The sequence below is a fragment of the Hippopotamus amphibius genome, chromosome 14 (assembly GCF_030028045.1).
Source record: "Hippopotamus amphibius kiboko isolate mHipAmp2 chromosome 14, mHipAmp2.hap2, whole genome shotgun sequence".
NCBI lineage: Eukaryota > Metazoa > Chordata > Mammalia > Artiodactyla > Hippopotamidae > Hippopotamus > Hippopotamus amphibius.
In genome coordinates, this window is record NC_080199.1 from 9,941,648 (window position 1) to 9,961,034 (window position 19,387).

The 19,387-nt window shown below is 46.2% G+C and overlaps 1 protein-coding gene across 1 annotated transcript in view; it reads left to right on the forward strand.

Annotated features, from left to right (window-relative positions):
* NALCN (sodium leak channel, non-selective) overlaps window positions 1-17,067 on the forward strand; it is a 305,890-nt gene extending 288,823 nt beyond the window's left edge. Inside the window, exons 34-43 of the mRNA XM_057707941.1 lie at window positions 607-675; window positions 1,616-1,764; window positions 2,619-2,712; window positions 4,369-4,501; window positions 5,173-5,288; window positions 7,149-7,306; window positions 8,751-8,901; window positions 10,428-10,577; window positions 12,869-12,986; window positions 16,074-17,067. Coding sequence (XP_057563924.1) covers window positions 607-675; window positions 1,616-1,764; window positions 2,619-2,712; window positions 4,369-4,501; window positions 5,173-5,288; window positions 7,149-7,306; window positions 8,751-8,901; window positions 10,428-10,577; window positions 12,869-12,986; window positions 16,074-16,267 — 1,332 coding nt within the window. The 3' untranslated portion in view covers window positions 16,268-17,067. The remainder of the gene's footprint in view (window positions 1-606; window positions 676-1,615; window positions 1,765-2,618; window positions 2,713-4,368; window positions 4,502-5,172; window positions 5,289-7,148; window positions 7,307-8,750; window positions 8,902-10,427; window positions 10,578-12,868; window positions 12,987-16,073) is intronic.
* Window positions 17,068-19,387: the final 2,320 nt, after the last annotated feature.

Genomic DNA, 19,387 nt, shown 5'->3' on the forward strand with positions numbered 1-19,387 from the left:
TTCCCCCCTTGGTATTCATATGAGAGATATTACCGAATCTTCTCTTGCTGCCAATCACACACTTAGAGGAAGAGCTGGATGTGTTTCTGAGAGGGAGGACTTCTCTGAAATCAGCTCAGACTAATGTGCATGTGGCTGGCTGGTCTCCAGAGGTGTCTGGTGACCTTCAGAGAGAAGGAAGCTGACGCTGACCCCTGGCAATCTCTTCCAACACCAGCACCCCCTCCGGTTGGAAAAGGAAGCCAGGATCCCTTTATCTCCCGTCTCCCCTGACTTCTTCACGTTGCACTGTTATCCTGCGGTTCTCCTGCTCCTCAAAGGAGCAGGTCCCTGTTTTATGTAAAATAAGTTTTAAAATACAGAGTTCCGCTGAGCAAAACAGAGACGAAAATTCCATTTAAGATTTGATTTTATAGCTAATATTTATTCATGAGTTTTGGAAGTGACCTTTTCAGCACCTTTTTAAGATAAATTTCTTAAAGGAATTTTCACATTTTATTAAACTCATTATTCAGTAGACTTCACAGAAGTCTTAAAATGAAAAATGGAACTGTAACAAGATCTTTCGTGCAGATTACGAGAGGCTGTCCTCTGTTTAAATTTCAGAACGCGTACACCTACATGATGGGCGCATGCGTGATTGTCTTCCGATTTTTCTCTATCTGTGGGAAGCACGTAAGTATCTTGTGAAGATGCTGTCAGAGGTCACACATACACTGAAGGAAGGAATGATGACCAACTGACTACAGCTGCCCTTCTGGGTCTCCAGGGCTGGAGTCAACAAATTCCTAGACATCATAAGTCAAAACGAGCGAATAATCAAATGAGTTGGTAGCTTAGTTTATCCTGTGCTATGTTTCCTGACGTGTGTGTTGTTTTAGTTATTCATCTAATTTGCTGAGACAACTCAATCAGCAACTAAAGGTAACATATCAGGCACCAAAGCAAAGACTAATGGTCTTTCTTAATGCTTCTTTGTTTTTATTGTTTTTATTTTTAATAAAGTTAAGTGATGTTACTGCAAAGAAGAATAACCTTTAACAAAATATTCATGATCCTATGATCCCAGATTTGTTGATAACTCTGTTAATGTTCAGTACATTCCACGTATATTTTTCCTTTTTCACGGCACTGCTTTCTTTTTTGTTACTAACTTCATTTCACATAAGTCCATTTATCCACATACTCAGTACAGTAAATATTTGATGGTTATTTGGTATCCTACCATCACTTAGGTTTGTTTTTGTGAACGTCTGTCTGTGGAAAGATCCTGGGTTGTCTTGCTATCAGCCGATATTATAGAGAATTAGGAAGCAAGAGAAGAGGAAAATAGAAGGCTAAAAACATTGGAGTGGAACTTTTATTAATTTGGCTAAAGAGGCTGACGTTTGAAATATGAGTAGAATTTCTCTATGTCTAACGGTGTTTAATAATATTCAAATTTAATACAAACTTTCACATGGGAGCAACTTTCAAATGATATCCTTGAGAATCACTTTTGTGCCAAGCTGCTGAAATGTTACGCAGTTCCCAGGTTCACCACAGCTTAATGCACTGAAGACTCGCCCCCTCTCTTTCCCCACCCTCGCCCCCACCCTCTTTCATCTCCATTCAGGTAACACTAAAGATGCTTCTCCTGACAGTGGTGGTCAGCATGTATAAAAGCTTCTTTATCATAGTGGGGATGTTCCTGTTGCTGCTGTGTTATGCGTTTGCTGGCGTTGTCTTATTTGGTACTGTGAAATATGGAGAGAACATTAACAGGTCGGTGCCTATTTATCTTGCCGTTCAAATATTAAGCCAACTTTTTAAATAATGAAATCATGAATAAATGTCTACCTGTTTTTTAGACAAAGATGGGGAAGGGGGAGCAATCATTTGGAAATTAAAACAAAAGAAAATAGCCAAGTTTTAAATGACATTTTTCTCATTGAAAATAGTACGCATGCTTACTTTAGAAACCTTAGACAATTCAGAAATAAAGCAAAAAGAATCCATAATTCCACCACCGTGCAGGAATAACCACTTCTAATATCCTGGTGAATTCCAGCAATTCTTCCTTCCACGTATGGCCAGAAATGATATATTATTTTTTTAATTAAACAACTTTGAGATGGCTTTTTTTCTTTTGTTAGCAAAACACGGGAAGTTAGGACCCCCAAATGGTTATTACATATGAAAAGCATTTTTCAAAGATTGTCTTAAATTTTGTGGAAGCATTTCAGAGTTCGTTTTCAAAAAGTGCTTGTACAAAACATTAAAGGCAAATGTGTCTTGTTGCAAAGATTACTTATTTGATACACGGTGGCTCCATCTTTTATAGCATAATCCATATAAAAGAAGGAATCACTTCTCATTGTCAGAGCTTGCTCTCCCCGTCATTCAAGATAAATGGCAATAAATTGTTGGCTCCATGCTAGGGTTGGGCTACTGAGACAGCTATACTTAGAGGCAAGGATAAATAACAAACGAGTAAGAGGGTGTAACCTTTGGAAATGGTAACTTAGCAACTACATTTGCTCCAAAAATCCACCTGTTTTGGTGGTGACAACCTTTACTACTTCATGACAAACCGTATTACTCACACTTTGTTTTTTATTTTTTTTCCCTTAAATTAGGCATGCAAACTTTTCTTCAGCTGGCAAAGCTATTACTGTACTGTTCCGAATTGTCACAGGAGAAGACTGGAACAAGATTATGCATGACTGTATGGTAAACGTCTCTTCATCACTAACGATGCCTTGGCTTGGAAGCAGATAAAACTCTTTGGTGCAGCAATATTGGCAGCATCATCCTTGTAGCATCAAGACTCCGTACAAAACACAAATCCTGGCCCTTTAGTCCATAGAATTGCCTTCTTTTACATTACAGTACATGGACACACAGGAAAGATTTCCAGTGAACCCAACTCGAGCTACTGTAGTTCCATTCAACAAATCTGCATTATGTGAGCAATGTTCCTTCCCTCCCATCTTTGACACTTTGGCAGTCAAGTACAAACAGGGAGTTCCACTTCTTTGACTTAATTCATTCAACAGATATTCACTGAGCCCCTGGTCTGTACTGGCCCCTGTGCTAGGAACTAGCATGCCCAGCAATTCCAGGGCATCCTCGGGGAGCTTACATCAGGGGCTCTGAGCAATACTCTTTCTCAGGTATCCTTGCTTCTAGGAGCCACTTCTTCACCCTCAGGTCTCAGTTTAAAGCTCAGTTCCTTCTGGAATCCTCCCCAACGCTAAGACTGCCGGTTCTGTGTCCTCCCAGTGTTCTGTATTTCTCCTGTGTAGTGTTGTAGCACAACCGTCGTGCGTTATCAGCTTAATTGGTTTATTTCATCTCCCTCTCATCCTCCAGACCAACTGTCAGAAGAAATTTCTGCAAAGTTGGCAGTTCAGTGGCCACCACCCGTGTGTGCTTATTGAGCGCCTGACGTGTGACTAGTGCCACTGAGAAACTGAATTTTCAATTGTGTTTCATTGTGTTGAACGTTAATGAACATGAATTTGAATGTAGATAGCCGCGTGGAGTTAGTGGCTCCCATGTTGGACTGCAGGGCTCCAGACTGTCAGCTTCATGGAGGAGGGAGGGGGTCTAGGTCCTGCTCACCAGCCTGCCCCCAACACTAGGCATACACTTACCCAGTAGGATGAGCTCAGGAATTTATGCATGAATGAATGGGGACAGAATTTACCAAATCAAAAACAATACGAGGCAGAATTAAATTCTAGGTAAAAAACAAGCAGAACGTTGTGGAAATGCAGAAGGAAGAGCTAGTCTCTCTGGCTGGAAGAAACCAGGAGGTTTCTCAAAGGTGCTGGAGTTTTATTGGGCCAGTGAAGAATGGAAAGGCTCTGGATAACCTAAATCTCGTGCCATTTAATGAGGTCTCGTAACGATGCTCCTAGAACGAGGATTCCTGGCTTTTCCTTACGCAGTTTGTGAGTTTGCTGTGTATAGCGAATCTTCCCAAATCTTAACCCGTTTCTTAAGTCAGAGAGTTTTTTTTTTTTAAACTCCTTTTTTATCTGACTTTCTGCATTTTGCATCACAGTGTCTGCTTACTCTTTGGGGCTAACGGAGGTGGCAGAAAGAGCATCTCATGGAGGAAGCAGGTTCATTTTCGTTGTGCTTCTAAAATGGCAATGAACTTGGGATTCTGCAAGACCAAAAGCATTGCATAAGTGAAATATTCTTTTTGATTTTTGCCACAGATGACATACCCAATGTAGGGGGCTTTGAGAGATCACTTTGAGGTTAATTATGTTTTATATTGTTAGGAATATGTTCCCCACTACACTCAGTTAATGGAAGTTTGTATTATTCTCTGCTCTCACCCTGTCCCCCTGCTTCCCTGCCACGGCCCCCCAGGTCCAGCCCCCCTTCTGTACTCCAGATGAATTTACATACTGGGCAACAGACTGTGGGAATTATGCTGGGGCACTTATGTATTTCTGCTCATTTTATGTCATCATTGCCTACATCATGCTGAATCTGCTTGTAGGTAAGTGATGTTCGTTGAATATTTTTCAGTCTCTTCCAACTCAGGTTGTTAGATAATTATGTACAATTTCCAAGCAATTATCCTGGATTGCTTGGGGTGGGTGTTTTCTGGCATTAATTATAAATTGTTGCCTCTCGGTCCAGAAGCTGAAAAGACCTTTGAAAGGCACGTAAATGACAGCTGATTGCAATCTCAAGACTTGTCCTGTTTACCATGATCATTAATTTCAAAAGCTCTTCTCATGGATTCAGTTGAACAAATATCAGGGAAGGCTACCTTTGCAGCCTTGAAATATCACATTTATGTTTTCAAAAGATATTCGTTGTCCACCCAGCTGTGGGGCCACCCGGAACTCAGTTTGACCTTTAAAAACCGCCCTGGAACTCTCAACAAAGAGTTGAAGCCAGCTAGCATGAGCAGCTGTAGACACAGGATGCGTGTTTATGTGCTTGACCCTCGTGTTTTGGAAAGGCGGGTGCTGGATAAACAGCTCAGCCCAGTGTAAAACACGCCAACTTGGAAACCATGCTAAAAGCCCTTTAAAAATTTGGCTTATCACGTAGGTGATAAAATTCATTATCTATGATAGATGTTTTACTTTTTCTGAAAAATGACAGATTAGCATAATTGTCTAACACCCCCATTTTTCTTTTCCCTTTTTTTTTTTTAAGCCATAATTGTGGAGAATTTCTCCTTGTTTTATTCCACTGAGGAGGACCAGCTTTTGAGTTACAACGATCTTCGCCACTTTCAAATCATATGGAACATGGTGGACGATAAAAGAGAAGTAAGAGAGTGTATTATCGTCCCATCCCCCACCCCAAAAAGATGCACTGCCGTATCGCAAGCGTGTCAGCGGTTTTGTTGTTGACAGTTGCCATGTATTGAACGTGGAACGGCCATTGCTGCATCGCTGTTACTGACAATTTATGAGAACGTGCTGGGAGGGGAGAGGGACAGAATAGCCCCCCGTCGTGTTCTTTCCAACCACGAACGTCCTCTCCTTCGGACGTTCAGGAGGTCGGCAAGGAGAGGACGCCAAGGGAGCTCTGAAGAGACCAGCCTGGGCTCAGGGCAGGGAGGGGGTGAAGTTCAGATCACCAAGGCGACCGTGTAATACAGATTCATGACCACCACAGCCTCAAACAGCAATTCCGATCAGAGGTGCCAAGGAGTTATTTAAGGGGTTTCTGAAAGTTATTATTTTGGACTGATTATTTGAATGTTTTCATCATAAATCTTACCCAAGATTTCCTAGAGTTAGCCAAAGCGGCCGCTGCTTCCTCCTCCCCCGCCTCCCCCTCCCCCGCCCCCTCCTATCCTCCTGCTCCTTCATCCTAGCACACCCTCAGGCACAGTTCTAGGCGCCAGGGATGGACAGGGAACGAGACCGCAAGGTGTTCCAATATGAGGAGACAAGTGATGAATGGGGAAACCGTCGTGGCCGTCATCATTCTTATTATTTCAAGAAGTTATAAATGCTTTGAAGAAGGTGACACGGTAGAGAGTGGCTGGAGTTGGGGGAAGACCCTTTAGTGGGGTGCTCGGGAAGGCCTGGTTGAGGAGGTGTCATTTGACTTAACATCTGAAGAGCGAGGCAAGTCCAGCCACGGGCAGACCTACGGGAAGAGTTGACTGAGGACGCAGAGACCAGGGAGCCAGAGGCAGAGTGCACGGGTCCTGGACCAGAGCAGGGTCTGCACAGCAATGCACAGCTTTCTCCAGCCTCTGTGCTCTCTGTCTCCTTGGTGGCCCCCACTCCCCCGCAAGCACTGGTCTGGGGGTTTTCTTCTGAGACAGTGACCCACGTGTGCAGGTGTCTGGCCCACTCTCTGTCTCGCCTGGAGCCACTTACATCTGCGTGACTGTTGCCTCCAGGAACCTGCTTTCCGCTGACACACACGGAAGGTGGCCCCACCGCTCACGCATGTAGATGTCCATGGGCTACCAACATCCCTGCCTCTCACCCAGTTCCTTAATTCACAGTCAGAGCCAGGCTGGCAACTTAGATTTTGTTGCCAGGAAGGCAGTGACATGGGTTAGGTCCTCGGAATCTGTACCTGCTCTAATTGGGAAGAGGGCAGAGCTGGGGGTCCAGTCCTCCTGGATGTGATTGTCCTAATAACAGAGAAGACCTGGAAAGGAGTGGTCTTTCTGTAGATGAGCAACTCAGAATCCTGGTCAGAAGTTCCCAGCATCCGGACTAGGAGAAGAGGAGGATTGTACACACATGTAGGTCCCATTTTTTCTGCTACATGCATTACTGAGCCACTCGGCACATGTGTTAGAGAAACAGATGAACACAGGCTGAGTCAGTGCAACAGGAAGAGAAGGTAAAGCAGGAGTTGGGCCCAGGGGTGGCCGAGGGCGAGCTCTGCCCCATCCTTGGCTCCTTGGCTGCCATGTGGTGATGGGGACATCCCCCTAGAACCAGAGATGCTCCGGCAGAAACTCCACGGGCTCCGCTCTTAATCCTGGGCTCCTCTGGGTGCACAGACTGACCCGGCCTCAGGGAGGCCAGCGGCTTCCTTGCCCCCGTACTGATTATGTTAGCTTTTGAGGACCAGCTGTGGGCGTTTTTGCTGTGAAAACAGAACCCTAGAGAATGACGGCGGCCTGTTTCTGAGTGACTGTGCTCTGTCACCAGGGGGTGATCCCGACTTTCCGCGTGAAGTTCCTGCTGCGGCTGCTGCGGGGGAGGCTGGAGGTGGACCTGGACAAGGACAAGCTCCTGTTCAAGCACATGTGCTACGAGATGGAGCGGCTGCACAACGGCGGAGATGTCACCTTCCACGACGTGCTCAGGTACCGGGGTTCCCAGCTCTGATCTCAGCTGCACGGGGAGAGGAGCCGGGCCGCCCCTTCATCAGCAGGAAGGAAGTGGTCCAGGAGGGTTGGGGATCTGCTCGGTTCCTGGGCCCCTGTGGCCAAGCTGGAGCTACAGTCCTATCTTCTCACTCGTGGATCCGACCAGAACCGGCCTGGCCCACAAAGGGACAGTTGCCCCTGGTTGGTTGACAAACCCCATCTTTCAGACATTTCATGAGGACCCAGACAGGACAAAGGGGCAAACAGAGGCTCGGCCCTTTCTTCTCTCTGAGAGGGTTCTGCGTTATTCGCTAGGATTGCTCTAACAAAATACCCTACACTGAGCAGTTTAAACAGCAAGTGAATTGCCTCCCGGGTCTGGAGGCTGGAAGTGAATTCAAGGAGTCAGCAGGCTGGGTTCCCTCTGAGGCTGTGAGGTGGGGTCTGATCCAGGTCTCGCCCAGCTGCTGGTGGTCCACTGGCCATCAGTGCTGTTTCTTGGCTTGTGGAAGCATCACCCCGATCTCTGCCTTCATCTTCCCAAGGCGTGCTCCCTCTATGTGCGTCTGTGTCCGTGTGTGTCTGTGTCTGTGTCCAGATGTCCCCTTTTATAAGACACCAGTCATACTGGATTAAGGACCCACCCTACTCCAGCGTGACCTCATCCTAACTAATTACATACACAACAACGACGTATTTCCAAATAAGATCACACTTTGAGGTACTGGGGGTTAGGACTCCAGCATATCTTTTGTTGAAGGGAAAACAATTCAGCCCATAACAGCTTCTTAAACGGGAGTCCGTGGATAAAATTCAGAGATCTGTGGTCTTGGAAAGGGGAACAATGACATCTTTATTTTCACTAATCACTCGCTAAAAGGCAGCATTTTCTTCAATGATGAATGCAGGCACCAAACCACAGTAATATTAACACTACCCATGTCTGGTCACCAGTAGAAATTACAGACATTTACTGCGTGTCTGATATCTTAAAATATTTGTTACACTCACCAGTTCTGAGTTATAGCAGTCATTTGACCTCAGCTAGGTGTTATTACTTCATGCAATAATAGAGAAGCTTTTATGTTACTATAATCACCACATTTTCAAAGAAGATAATTTGAGAACTGTATTTCAATATAATCGATTTCCTTTGTAATGTAGACTTTTTAATGCATTTAAAACCTTATTCTCAGAAATGTCCCATCAGCTCTACTGCCAAAGGATCCATCATCATGTAGTAAGGTAGGTCCCATGCCTCTCCCCCTGTTACAGGTGAGGGTAGAGAGACTGAGAGGTGACAGAACCAGCCTAATCCCTCCAGCCGGTCGGGGTGGCATCCGAATGTCACAGTGGTTGGATGGCGTGATGTTCTCTCTGGATTCTGAGCGTCTAGACGCCAGGCGCATCAGAGCTCATCACCGTGTGTTTCCCCCACCAGCATGCTCTCCTGCCGGTCGGTTGACATCCGGAAGAGCTTGCAGCTGGAGGAGCTGCTTGCGAGGGAGCAGCTGGAGTACACCATCGAGGAGGAGGTGGCCAAGCAGACCATCCGCATGTGGCTGAAGAAGTGCTTAAAGCGCATCAGAGCCGTGAGTGAGCCGGACCCGCCGGGCTTTCCTTCCGCCTCTCAAGGGAGGAGGAGGGTGAAAAGGAAAGAGCTTCTTCAGCACCTGGAGTAGAGCCTTCTGTGATTACCTTATGAGCCCTCAACCACGTCACCTTTACCCACGTACAGCGATGCACATTCAAGAATTCTGGTCCACATTCAGCCATACCCTCTTGAGCAGAGTCCATAAGAAGTTTCCATTGAATCACATTTTTATAACATAACGTGAAGGTTTAAAAAGCAGTTTATGGATATTAAAATATTTACAATCTCCATTTATGAAACGTGCGCGTTCACAATGCCAAAAATCTCTACGTATTGAACGGCCACTAAATTTACAAAGCTACTTTTAAACTGCTCCTTAAAATTCCAACATATTTTTGACAGTGTTGTCTAATCTTTAATTAAAGACCACCTCTCCCCAGAGTTTACAATCTGCTTCCTGAACTATAAGCTTTAAGGTTCTCTAACTCATAAATCAATGAACGTATACTGTGTTGTCATGGACTGTGTTTCCAGGGGGCGTTTCTGTGAGGTCATTACTTTCATGAGTGCTTTTGACCTATGCTTCACACACAGGGGAAAAAAATCAACTTAACCAGCAAACATTTACACGTAACAGACTTTCTTAATCCTATTTCTCAGAACCACATCAATTGCAAAACATATCTATTGGAGGAGAAAACGTCCCCGGAGAAATGAGCCAGTCCAACCTCATATAGGAAGGCAGCCATGGCAGCTGGCCACCGTAGCCCTGCTGGATCAGGGATCACATCTGCCCCCCACAGACCCTGGCAGGGCACGGGCAGTGCCGACTCACCCCAGACCGTCCTGGCCTCTGTGCACCATGACAGGTCGGCCCGCTGCTGGACTGCCCTGCTCCAACCAGAGCCAAGACACGGGCAAAGCATCCGCCCAAGTGTCCTGCCTCTTACAACTCAGAGGAAAGGAGCGATCCACGCTGGTTTAGTGAGCATAGAATTAAGATAAGAAGGGAAAAACATAGAAACTCACATTAAAGATCTAAAAATTCTATTAGACTGTATAGCACAGGGAACTGTACTCAGTATTATGTCATAACCTATAAGGGAAAAGAATCTGAAAAAAAATTTATATCTATATGTATAACTGAATTGCTGTGCTGTACACCTGAAACTTAGACAATATTGTAAATCAACTATACTTCAATAAATAATTTTTTTAAAAGAAGGAAAGAATTCTATATAAAGTGAAACACAAGGTAGTATCAATGAACACAAGGATTCCAACTGTTATGCAAGTGAACACAGGATGGGAAGGCAGTTCCTAAGTCTCCAAGTCCTCCTTTAAAACAATCTGATACTCATCAGGGAAATCAGTTAAGAACCTTTATTTGGAAACTCTTAAGAGGTCACCAGGCATGCAGGTCCTTTGAAGAAGAGAGAAGAAAATAAGATTTGAGTGGTGGGGGCAGGGGGATGTTCGGCTGACTTTTCCGTTCCTGAAAGAACGATCCTATTATCTCCATAGAAACAGCAGCAGTCCTGCAGCATCATCCACAGCCTGAGGGAGAGCCAACAGCAGGAGCTGAGCCGCTTTCTGAACCCGCCCAGTATCGAGACCACGCAGCCCAGTGAGGACCAGAACGCCAACAGTCAGGATAACAGCATGCAACCCGAGGTACGTGCGGACGGGAGGCATCCGTCACCCGAGGATGTCCACAGAACGAGAGTCAATGCCGTTCACGTGGCCATTTCAAACAAGTGACACTATTTCTAATAGGAAGTAAGTGGAAGAAAAAAAAGTCGGAACAGGTTGATCCAATTTATGTTTGTATCTTTGCCATCCTTGAATCCGTGGAAGTTATTTCAAAAGATTCTGATTTGTATGGCTACAAAAAAAAAAAAAAAGGGAACGCTCTGAACTTAATAATCCTGTTGATTTTTGTCTAAAGAGTTAACATCACATCTGTAAGGGTTTGAGTCCAGTGATATCACAGGACTTAGGAGTACGTGGTTTGCCTGAAGTTCTGTCCTGAGTGTTTTCTCCTCCTCACCAAGTCATAGAAACTTGCAGTAAAATGAGCAAAAGTGTTTGCAGTTGGCCTGCAGCCTCTTTAAATAGTCAGGCTCATTGAGGATTTGTCCTTCTTTGGTTGGGCATCAGAAGAGCATATGGAGTTCGGGGAGGCTTTGCTGGAAGACCTTCTGTGTACGAGGGCCTGGCATAGCTTCGTCTCCAGACTCCATCTGCACGTCCGTAAAAAAAAGCACAGAGTCACCAGCGTCCTGGAGAGCGTGTGTGTGAGAAGCAGCTGGCGGGAGGCCCAGCCTTCGTGAGGCTTAGTCATGACTCGGCTGGAGCTGGTCCAGGGTCCTGGTGTGTGGTGACACAGTCGGGGCCGGTGACAGACCCTGAAGCCTGGGGCTCCGAGACCCAGCAGGACACTCCAAGGGGCCCTCTTGTCCCACAGCCCAGTTTTGGGTGAATTCACATCCTTGGCTCCCCAGCCAGTAGGAACCATGTGCCACCGACTACTTGTGCAGGGACGATCAACACAGGGGGGCGTGGGGCTTCTACAATGACCTTGCCACCTGTCTGCCCGAGGATGCCTGGCGGTGGTCGCATTTGGGGCCAGGATAAGAGCAGGACCTCAGGTGGCCGCGGCCTGCAGCTGCTTAAAGCAGGATTTCGGTTCCCGGCCAGAGGTGGAAGTCAGGCCACGGCAGTGAGAGCCCTGAATCCTAGCCATCGGACCACCAGGGACCCAGTGGCCAGTGACAAGGTCGTGGCCCGTCAGCTGTGTAGAAGTGAATTTCCGCATAGAGACGAAAAGGAGTGAAATAAGTAGTGTTTATTAGGAGGAAAAAGAGTATGTGGGAATAGACACACATGGGCGGGCTCAGAGAGAGAGTCACACCCTGGGGTAGTTTGAATCACTTATACGGGGCGTTTCTTCCGGGTTTCCTTTGGCCAGTCATCTTGCTTTCCTGGTTCCTGGCGCATCTCAGGGTCCTCCCCTGTGTGCACGCGCCTCTCTTAGCCAAGATGGAGTCTAGTGAAGAGGCCTATGGGTAGACTGACACCACCTACTGTGGGGTGGCTCCCCCTCCCTTTCTGGCCCGCGGGGAGCCTTTCTGCGCATGTGTAGTCAGGAAGGTCTCCTTGACCTCGAGAATGAGGAGTATGTGGTCTCTTTTCTGGGCAGGGCTCAGCTCCTCCTCTCTTCATCATGGAATATCTGTCCACAGGGGATGAACTCCAGCTGCTCAGCCCGGGGCCCTTCTATCTCCTGCCTCACGGCCAGTGAGACAGGAAAGGTGATGGCAGCAGAGCTGTCTGGTTTTAGGTTAAAAAGCCCAAGAGGGACCACTGAAGAGACGTGAGGACCACGGCACTGATAGGGAAGGGGAAGGTGATGGTGAACCAGACAGGGGGTGAAATGCGTGGATATCTGAGCATTTCTCCTTGACTTCAGTCTTAATTGGTTTAAGTTTTGTTCTCGCCCAGGGCCCATCACAGAGTTTTGTCTGCTGAGAACTCTTGCTCCGGGTCGGCAAGCGTATACCGTCCCCAGACCAGGGCGTCTCGTTGCCCCACTTCCTTCCTGGGAGGCCGCCTCCCGCCCTGGTACATCCCGGGAGTGGAGCGCGCGTGGCTGTGGGGGTGGGGGAGTCCAGGAGGGATGCCCAAGAAAAAGCACGGCCTGCAGAGTCGGGCCTCCTTTCCTCACCGTGTGCAGTGGTGACGCTCTCACTTTACTTGACTCTTTTTACCCTTTTTCACGCCTCCTGTCCCCACAGTGGACACTACGGGTCCATACTGTTTTCCCCACTTTATTTTCATGCGGGGATTTCTTCCTTCTTTAAAATGAAGTGAGGGTCCAGGCCAGTGCACAGAGGAGGAGGAGAGCGCAGCGTGAGGAATAACCACCTGATTCTACCCCCACCCGCTTTCCTCCTCCGCCACAGACGAGCAGCCAGCAGCAGCTTCTGAGCCCCACCCTGTCGGACAGGGGAGGGAGTCGGCAGGACGCGGCCGAGGCCGGCAAGCCCCAGAGGAAGTTCGGGCAGTGGCGCCTGCCCTCGGGTACGTACATCAAGTCCTATCTCCAGCAGTTGGGGCCTTTTAAGAAGGTATCTATGTTCTTTGTGTGTTCTGGGTCCTGAATTTCAAAATTTAGGTCTGCCTCGAAAGTTATTAACAGTGAAACAAGGGAAAAATGTACTTCCCGCACCAAAAACATTTCTCTTGGGGCTTCCCTAGCAGTCCAGGGGTTAAGACTTCACCTTCCAATGCAGGGGCCGCAGGTTCAATCCCTGGTCAGGGAGCTAAGATCCCACACGCCTCGCGGCCAAAAAAACAAAACATAAAACAGACGCAGTATTGTAACAAATTCAATAAAGACTTAAAAAAAATTTCCTCAAAATAGCTTCTCTAAACAGAACAATATTAGCTCTTGTTTTCAGCTCATAGAGAAGGCAGCCCCTCTTAACAAAGATATTATAACCACGATCTAGAAAAAGGTGGAGATTACCACCAGGGACTTCCGGTGCGTGTTCCAGGCACCACCAAACGGAGGTAAATTTCATTTCACCTGAGAGGGGGTCGGTGGGTACGTGTCACTCAGGGTGACACAGGGTTCTCAGAGAAGGAACAACAAAACGTATTTAGTGCCATATAATATAATATAATATAATATAATATAATATAATATAATAATATAGTGCTTACTATGTGCCAATCACTACTGTAAGTGCCTTAAACGTGTTCCCTCATTTAATCCTCACAGTCCTGTCATTGTCCACATATCACTGATTTTGTGAGAGTTTTCTTCTAGAGGAACATGGGGGTCTGGAAAGCCAGGATAATCCCATTTGGGGCACACAGCAGGGAGGGAGAGCAATGAGCTGCCCGGCCCAGGGTTTCCTCTGTAGATCACTGAGCCCATGGGAACGTGGGGGCTCCCTAAGCTCTAGAATTGTGCCCCTCCTTCAGCCCGATTCAAGTGAGACGTTGGAGGCTGTTGCAAACTCTTCTGTAGCGTGTCTGTCCCGCAAAGCAGAAGACAGTGTAACTTACACTTGTCTCGTGCCTGTTAACACCAGAGAGGGAAATCTTTTTTTTTCCTACCCAGGAGGTTATTATGCAGGGAGCAGAGAGAAGCGAATGTCCTTCCACCTGGTAAGGGAAAGCCAGGAGTGATGGGAAACAGGATTGAGGAGGTGCTGGGGCCGAGCCATGAACAGCCCCAGATTACAGGCTGTGTGGTTTCAACTTCATCCTGTAAGCAGTCGGGAACCACTAGAGATTTCTGAGCAGGACATGACGTTTGGAATCCTGCTGAGGAAGATTTACGTGGCAGCAATGCAGAGACTACGGCAGAGCCTGCAGGCAGGGTTACGAGCCAGAGGATGGTGTGAGGGAATGAGGACACGGACGAAGGCGGTGGTCCAGACCGTGGAGGGACAGACAGGAGAGATGACCTAGGAGAGATGCACAGTCCTTGGTATTCACTTAAAATGATAAAGAATGTTGTCAAAGTGGCTTCAAAGGCCTGTAGGTGGCCCCAGTGCCAGAAATAGTGATAATTAAAGGGACATGGTATTGGGGACCCACTGAGTTTGAAGAGGCAATGGACAGGAAGAAGAGCATTTGAAAGGGGGCGGTACCAACAATGTACCCCCTAGTGTCATGCTATGCATTTTCTTTTTTTTTTCTTTTTTCCCTTTTATTTTTGTATAAAAGTTGTATACATTTAAGGGGTACAATGTGACGTTTTGATAAACATTCACATTATGAAATGATTACTGTAGTTGAGCTAATTAACATACACATCACCTCACAAAGCTACCATTTTGTGTGTGTGTGTATGGTGGGTACACTTAAAATCTACTCTTTCAGCAAATCTCAAGTATGTGATACAGCCTTATTATTATACTCATCATGCCGAGATCTCCAGAGCTCGTTCATCCTACAGAACTGAAACTCCATACGCCCTGACCAACACCTTCCCATTTCCCCCACCTGCCCACCCGTAGTAATCGCCATTCTACTCTCTACAAATCTGACTTGCTTAGATTCCACATATAACTGAGATGATACAGTATTTGTCTTCCTCTCTCTGACTTATTTCACTTAGCATAACGCCCTCCAGGTTCATCCACGTTGTCGCAAATGGCAGGATTTCCTTCTTTCTTAAGGCTGGGAAAAATTCCATCTATATACACCACAGTTTCCTTATCCAGTCATCCGTCGGTGGACACTTAGGTTGTTTCCACACCTTGGCTATTGCGAGTAATACTGCCATGAACATAGGGGTGCAGCTATGTCTTCCAGATAGTGATTTTGTCTCCTTCAGATGTGCACCCGGAAGTGGGACTGCTGGACCATACGGGGCTTCTGCACGGCATTTTCTTAGGTCATCGCATTTCACCTATTGTAATCCTCACAGTCGTCCAGTGAAGAAACTTGTAATCTCTTCATTTTGCACTTGAGGAAACTTGGGCTCAGAGGTGTGAACTTGATGTTGGTTACATCTGCAGGTCACAGAAGTGGGACCCAAAGCCATGACTGATAGAATCCCAAAGCCATGAGTGTGTCAACAAAGTCTTTATCAGAGCCGCCTTCTTCAGGCACAGGGGTTGGAGAGCTGAATGCCATCCTTCACATATTTTAAATCTGTCCAGGAATCACTCCTTTTTCTCTGATGCTACACATCTATTTTTATAAAAAATAAAAAAGTTATTTACCCACATCTTTCCTTCCATACCTTCTCCAAACCTCTTCCTCTCCCCTTACTGTCTGTCATAGTACCCCTTCTTTCCCTTTGTTGTTTCTTTATATGTGTGTACCAAGGAACACTGACACACACGTTTCTATGACACTTTTATTTGCCCAAATTGGAACTTCTAGTGATTTTTTTAGTTTCTGTAATTATCTCAAAGTGCAAGGAGAATTTTTTTTCAAATGCTGTTACTAGTTGTCCATGAACATAATTTTAAAGTCTGTTATGAATATAGAGAATCAAGTGTTTGAAAAGGTTTCATACGTGACATCTATAGATAGGACTTGCTCGTGGAAAGTATGACTGACGGGACCATCGGGGGTTTCAGGAATGGCTTGCAATGGGGGAACCACACCATGTTGCTCACAGGATTCTTGTTGCTTCTACAGCACCAAAACCAATAAGCCATTCGGTGTCTTCGGTCAACTTACGGTTTGGAGGGCGGACCACCATGAAATCTGTTGTGTGCAAAATGAACCCCATGACGGACACAGCTTCCTGTGGTTCCGAGGTTAAGAAGTGGTGGACCAGGCAGCTGACGGTGGAGAGTGATGAAAGCGGAGATGACCTTCTGGACATTTAGATGGAAACCAATGCAGGTGAAAGTCCACTGGTGAAAACTGACATGTTCTTTCATTGTCCAGTGAGCAGTCCGTAATTGGTGTATAATTTAAGTCCAACTTGTAACAAGAGTTTTTTAAACTGATTTCTGTCCCACCATAGGAAGGCATAAAACTGGGTCTGTCAAAGCTGTATGTGTGATGGGTTATGACCACGTGTTCAAGAGAATCTGCCCAATAGCGATATCCATAATATTAGAAACTATACCAATTATACCAGCTGTAGATCATTCAAAATTTCATGTATTCTTTGTGAAGTCAGAGATATTCACGTGTGTTCTTATGCTTTATTACCACCCCTGAAAGCGTGTTTAGCCCAAAGTGGCTGATATTTATGGTGCAGGAGCTGTAGCTTTAGTTCACGTTTTTCCCACTTCCTCCAGAAATACTTCTCTTGGGAGAATTTATGATTTATGATTGATCTGAAAAGGTCAGCACCAAGCTCATGCTAAAATGATAGTAGTTTCACAAACTACAGATTTTGAATTTTAAAAAGTATATTCTTTTTCTCAAGTTATTTTTTAAAATATGCACAAGCTATTTAGAGATCAGAACAAGTCAGTGTCTGTCCCCGGTCACTCAGCAGAACTGTGGCCTGCTCCCAAGAGACCTGCACATGCAAGGACCAAGCAAAGAAAGGGGCCCCACAAGCTGACTGATTTAAAACGAACCTGTACATAGATCACTTGGGGGACATGGTTACATAAAGATGTTGAATTTCTTAAAAGACCTTTTAATAACAGAGCTTAGCAAGAAGAATAAAACGGCGTGATTCAGCTTATTTTAAAAATCTTCGCATGTGTAATGTTACCCTTGGCTTCCTCTCTTACCCAAGGTTGGTCCGTTTTGCCACAAATCAGCAAAGACATTGTGAGTTGCGATGTTCAGTTCCAAATGATGCCCTTGCTACCAGACTCTCCTGTAGAAATAATGGTACTCTCCAAAGTCTCACTCTCAACTCACAGTTTAGGTATCTCACAACTCAGTTGTATTTGTTCCACACACTAGCAGTCCATGTCCCCTGGATGCAGTGTTGGTTCTCTTGTGCTGGGTCAGCCAACTAGGAGTGCATTCGGGCCTTTAACTACACGACTCTTGATTGGAGATTTGCTGTTTAGGTTACTTCTTTTAATGGAGTGATGATCTCAGAATCCTTTGACCACCACCCTACTCCCCCCAGTTACTTTTTGATCTATTTCTCTCTATTTAACGTTCTTAACTAGCCTAATATCACATTCCGTCTGTACAACAAATGTGACATTGTGGCGACAGTTCATATAGTGTTTATATGATTAATTGTAACAATAAGGTCATGGGCAGTTAACGTCAGTGCAGCCGAAAGGCTTTTATTTCATTTTATGTTCATTTGGAGTTTACGTTTTGTATATAAGAAAAGGAAATAAATATTGAATTTGTAAAAGAATTTACTTTGCGTTGATGATCACTTCTAAACCCTTTTCTGGGGTGTGGATTTGGGGGGCGGGAGGGGGGCTTGGTGGTGGAGCCACTAAGGAGCTGGCATTTTGCAAACTCTGTGTTTGAATATTCCGTCAATAATTAGTTGCCAAAAGCTCTGTCCCTGACACTCATTTCAGCTCAGTTCCTAAGGCAGAATGTTCCTTTCACGTTAGTGCTCCTAAGGGTGAGTGAATACCCTGTGCCTGCCAAACTCACCATAAAGCAGGAAAGGATCTTGGGTGGCCAGGGCGTGGGTCTGTACTAGTGCTGCATGAAAACGAGATGATGTTCCTCTTGGCTCATCACGCTTGGGTAATGCCGTTTCATTCTTACAAAATAGCTGAGCCCTTCCTAAAACGTCTGTAACTGCTGTTCAGCAGGACATCACTGTTGTTCATTCTGCAGTGAAGCAAGGGGCAGAATAGCAATGCACTTACAGCCACAGCACCCTGCATTTGCAATGAAGGGAAACGGCCAAACAACTCCTGTGGGACTCAGCTCCACTCTGTTCCTGAAGCCAGTCGAGCAGGCGGCAAGCCCAAAACATACATGCCTCACTCCCTTTTAGGTTTTTCATCACCTCATACAAAGGCTGGTTATGCAGATGGGAAAACTTCAGCCACAATGTCCCCTGGTCCTTAGGGAGACCAGACACTGATACTAATCCTGTCATCATGCCACCCACTGCCTTTAATTAAGGGACGCTGTGGGTTCCCAGGGCATCAGAAAGCATAGGGGATAGAATACTTGACGCAGAGCCCCCAGGGGAACAGACCACACAAGCATTGCACATATGGCCATTCAAGGAGACTCAAAGGGAACAGAGATGGAGAGAATGGCCAGACTGAGGCTATTCACTCTGTTCTCAGTGGTGGTTCAAGAGCGACAGCCATCAGCGGGGACTGGCCGTTTGTGTCCTGCCCACGCTGAATCGGATCGGGCATGTAGAAGAGAAGCTGGACTTGTAAAGCCTTAAGGAAAAGCAGTTTCTAGGCCAGTCAAATGATATGTTTGCCTCTTTCTTTGTAGAAAGTGGCATAAACCATAGACGGGTGGTTTTCAGTGTACGGCTACCAGTGGCACTCTTTCTCAAAGTCCCTCGAAGGATCCCAAGATACTAAGCAGGCAAAAACAAGGCAGCCCTCGTTGAAATTGGGGTGAAGATGAGAACCTCACCCACACGGCCTATCTCCCCCCTGTTATGGACTGAATTGTGTCCCCCATCCCCCAAAAAAGATGCGCTGGAATCCTAACTCCTAGTCCCTATGGATGTGACCTTATTTGGGAATAGGGAGGGTCTTTGCAGATGTGATGAGTTAAGTTATGGTGAGGTCATACCAGAGTAGGACGGGCCCTTAATTCAGTATGACTAGTGTCCTTATAAGAAGACGAGAGACACACACAGGGAGGAGAAAGCACATGAAGACAAAGACTCCGAGGGGAGACAGCCATGTGAAGACAGAGGCAGAGATTGGAGTGATGCCACCACAAGCAAGGAACACCTAGGGTGACGGGTCATTGCAAGAGGCAAGGAGGGGTCCTCCCCCAGAGACGCTGGAGGAAACATGGCCCTGACGACACCTTAATTTCAGATTTCTGGCCTCCAGAACCGGAACAGTGAGACA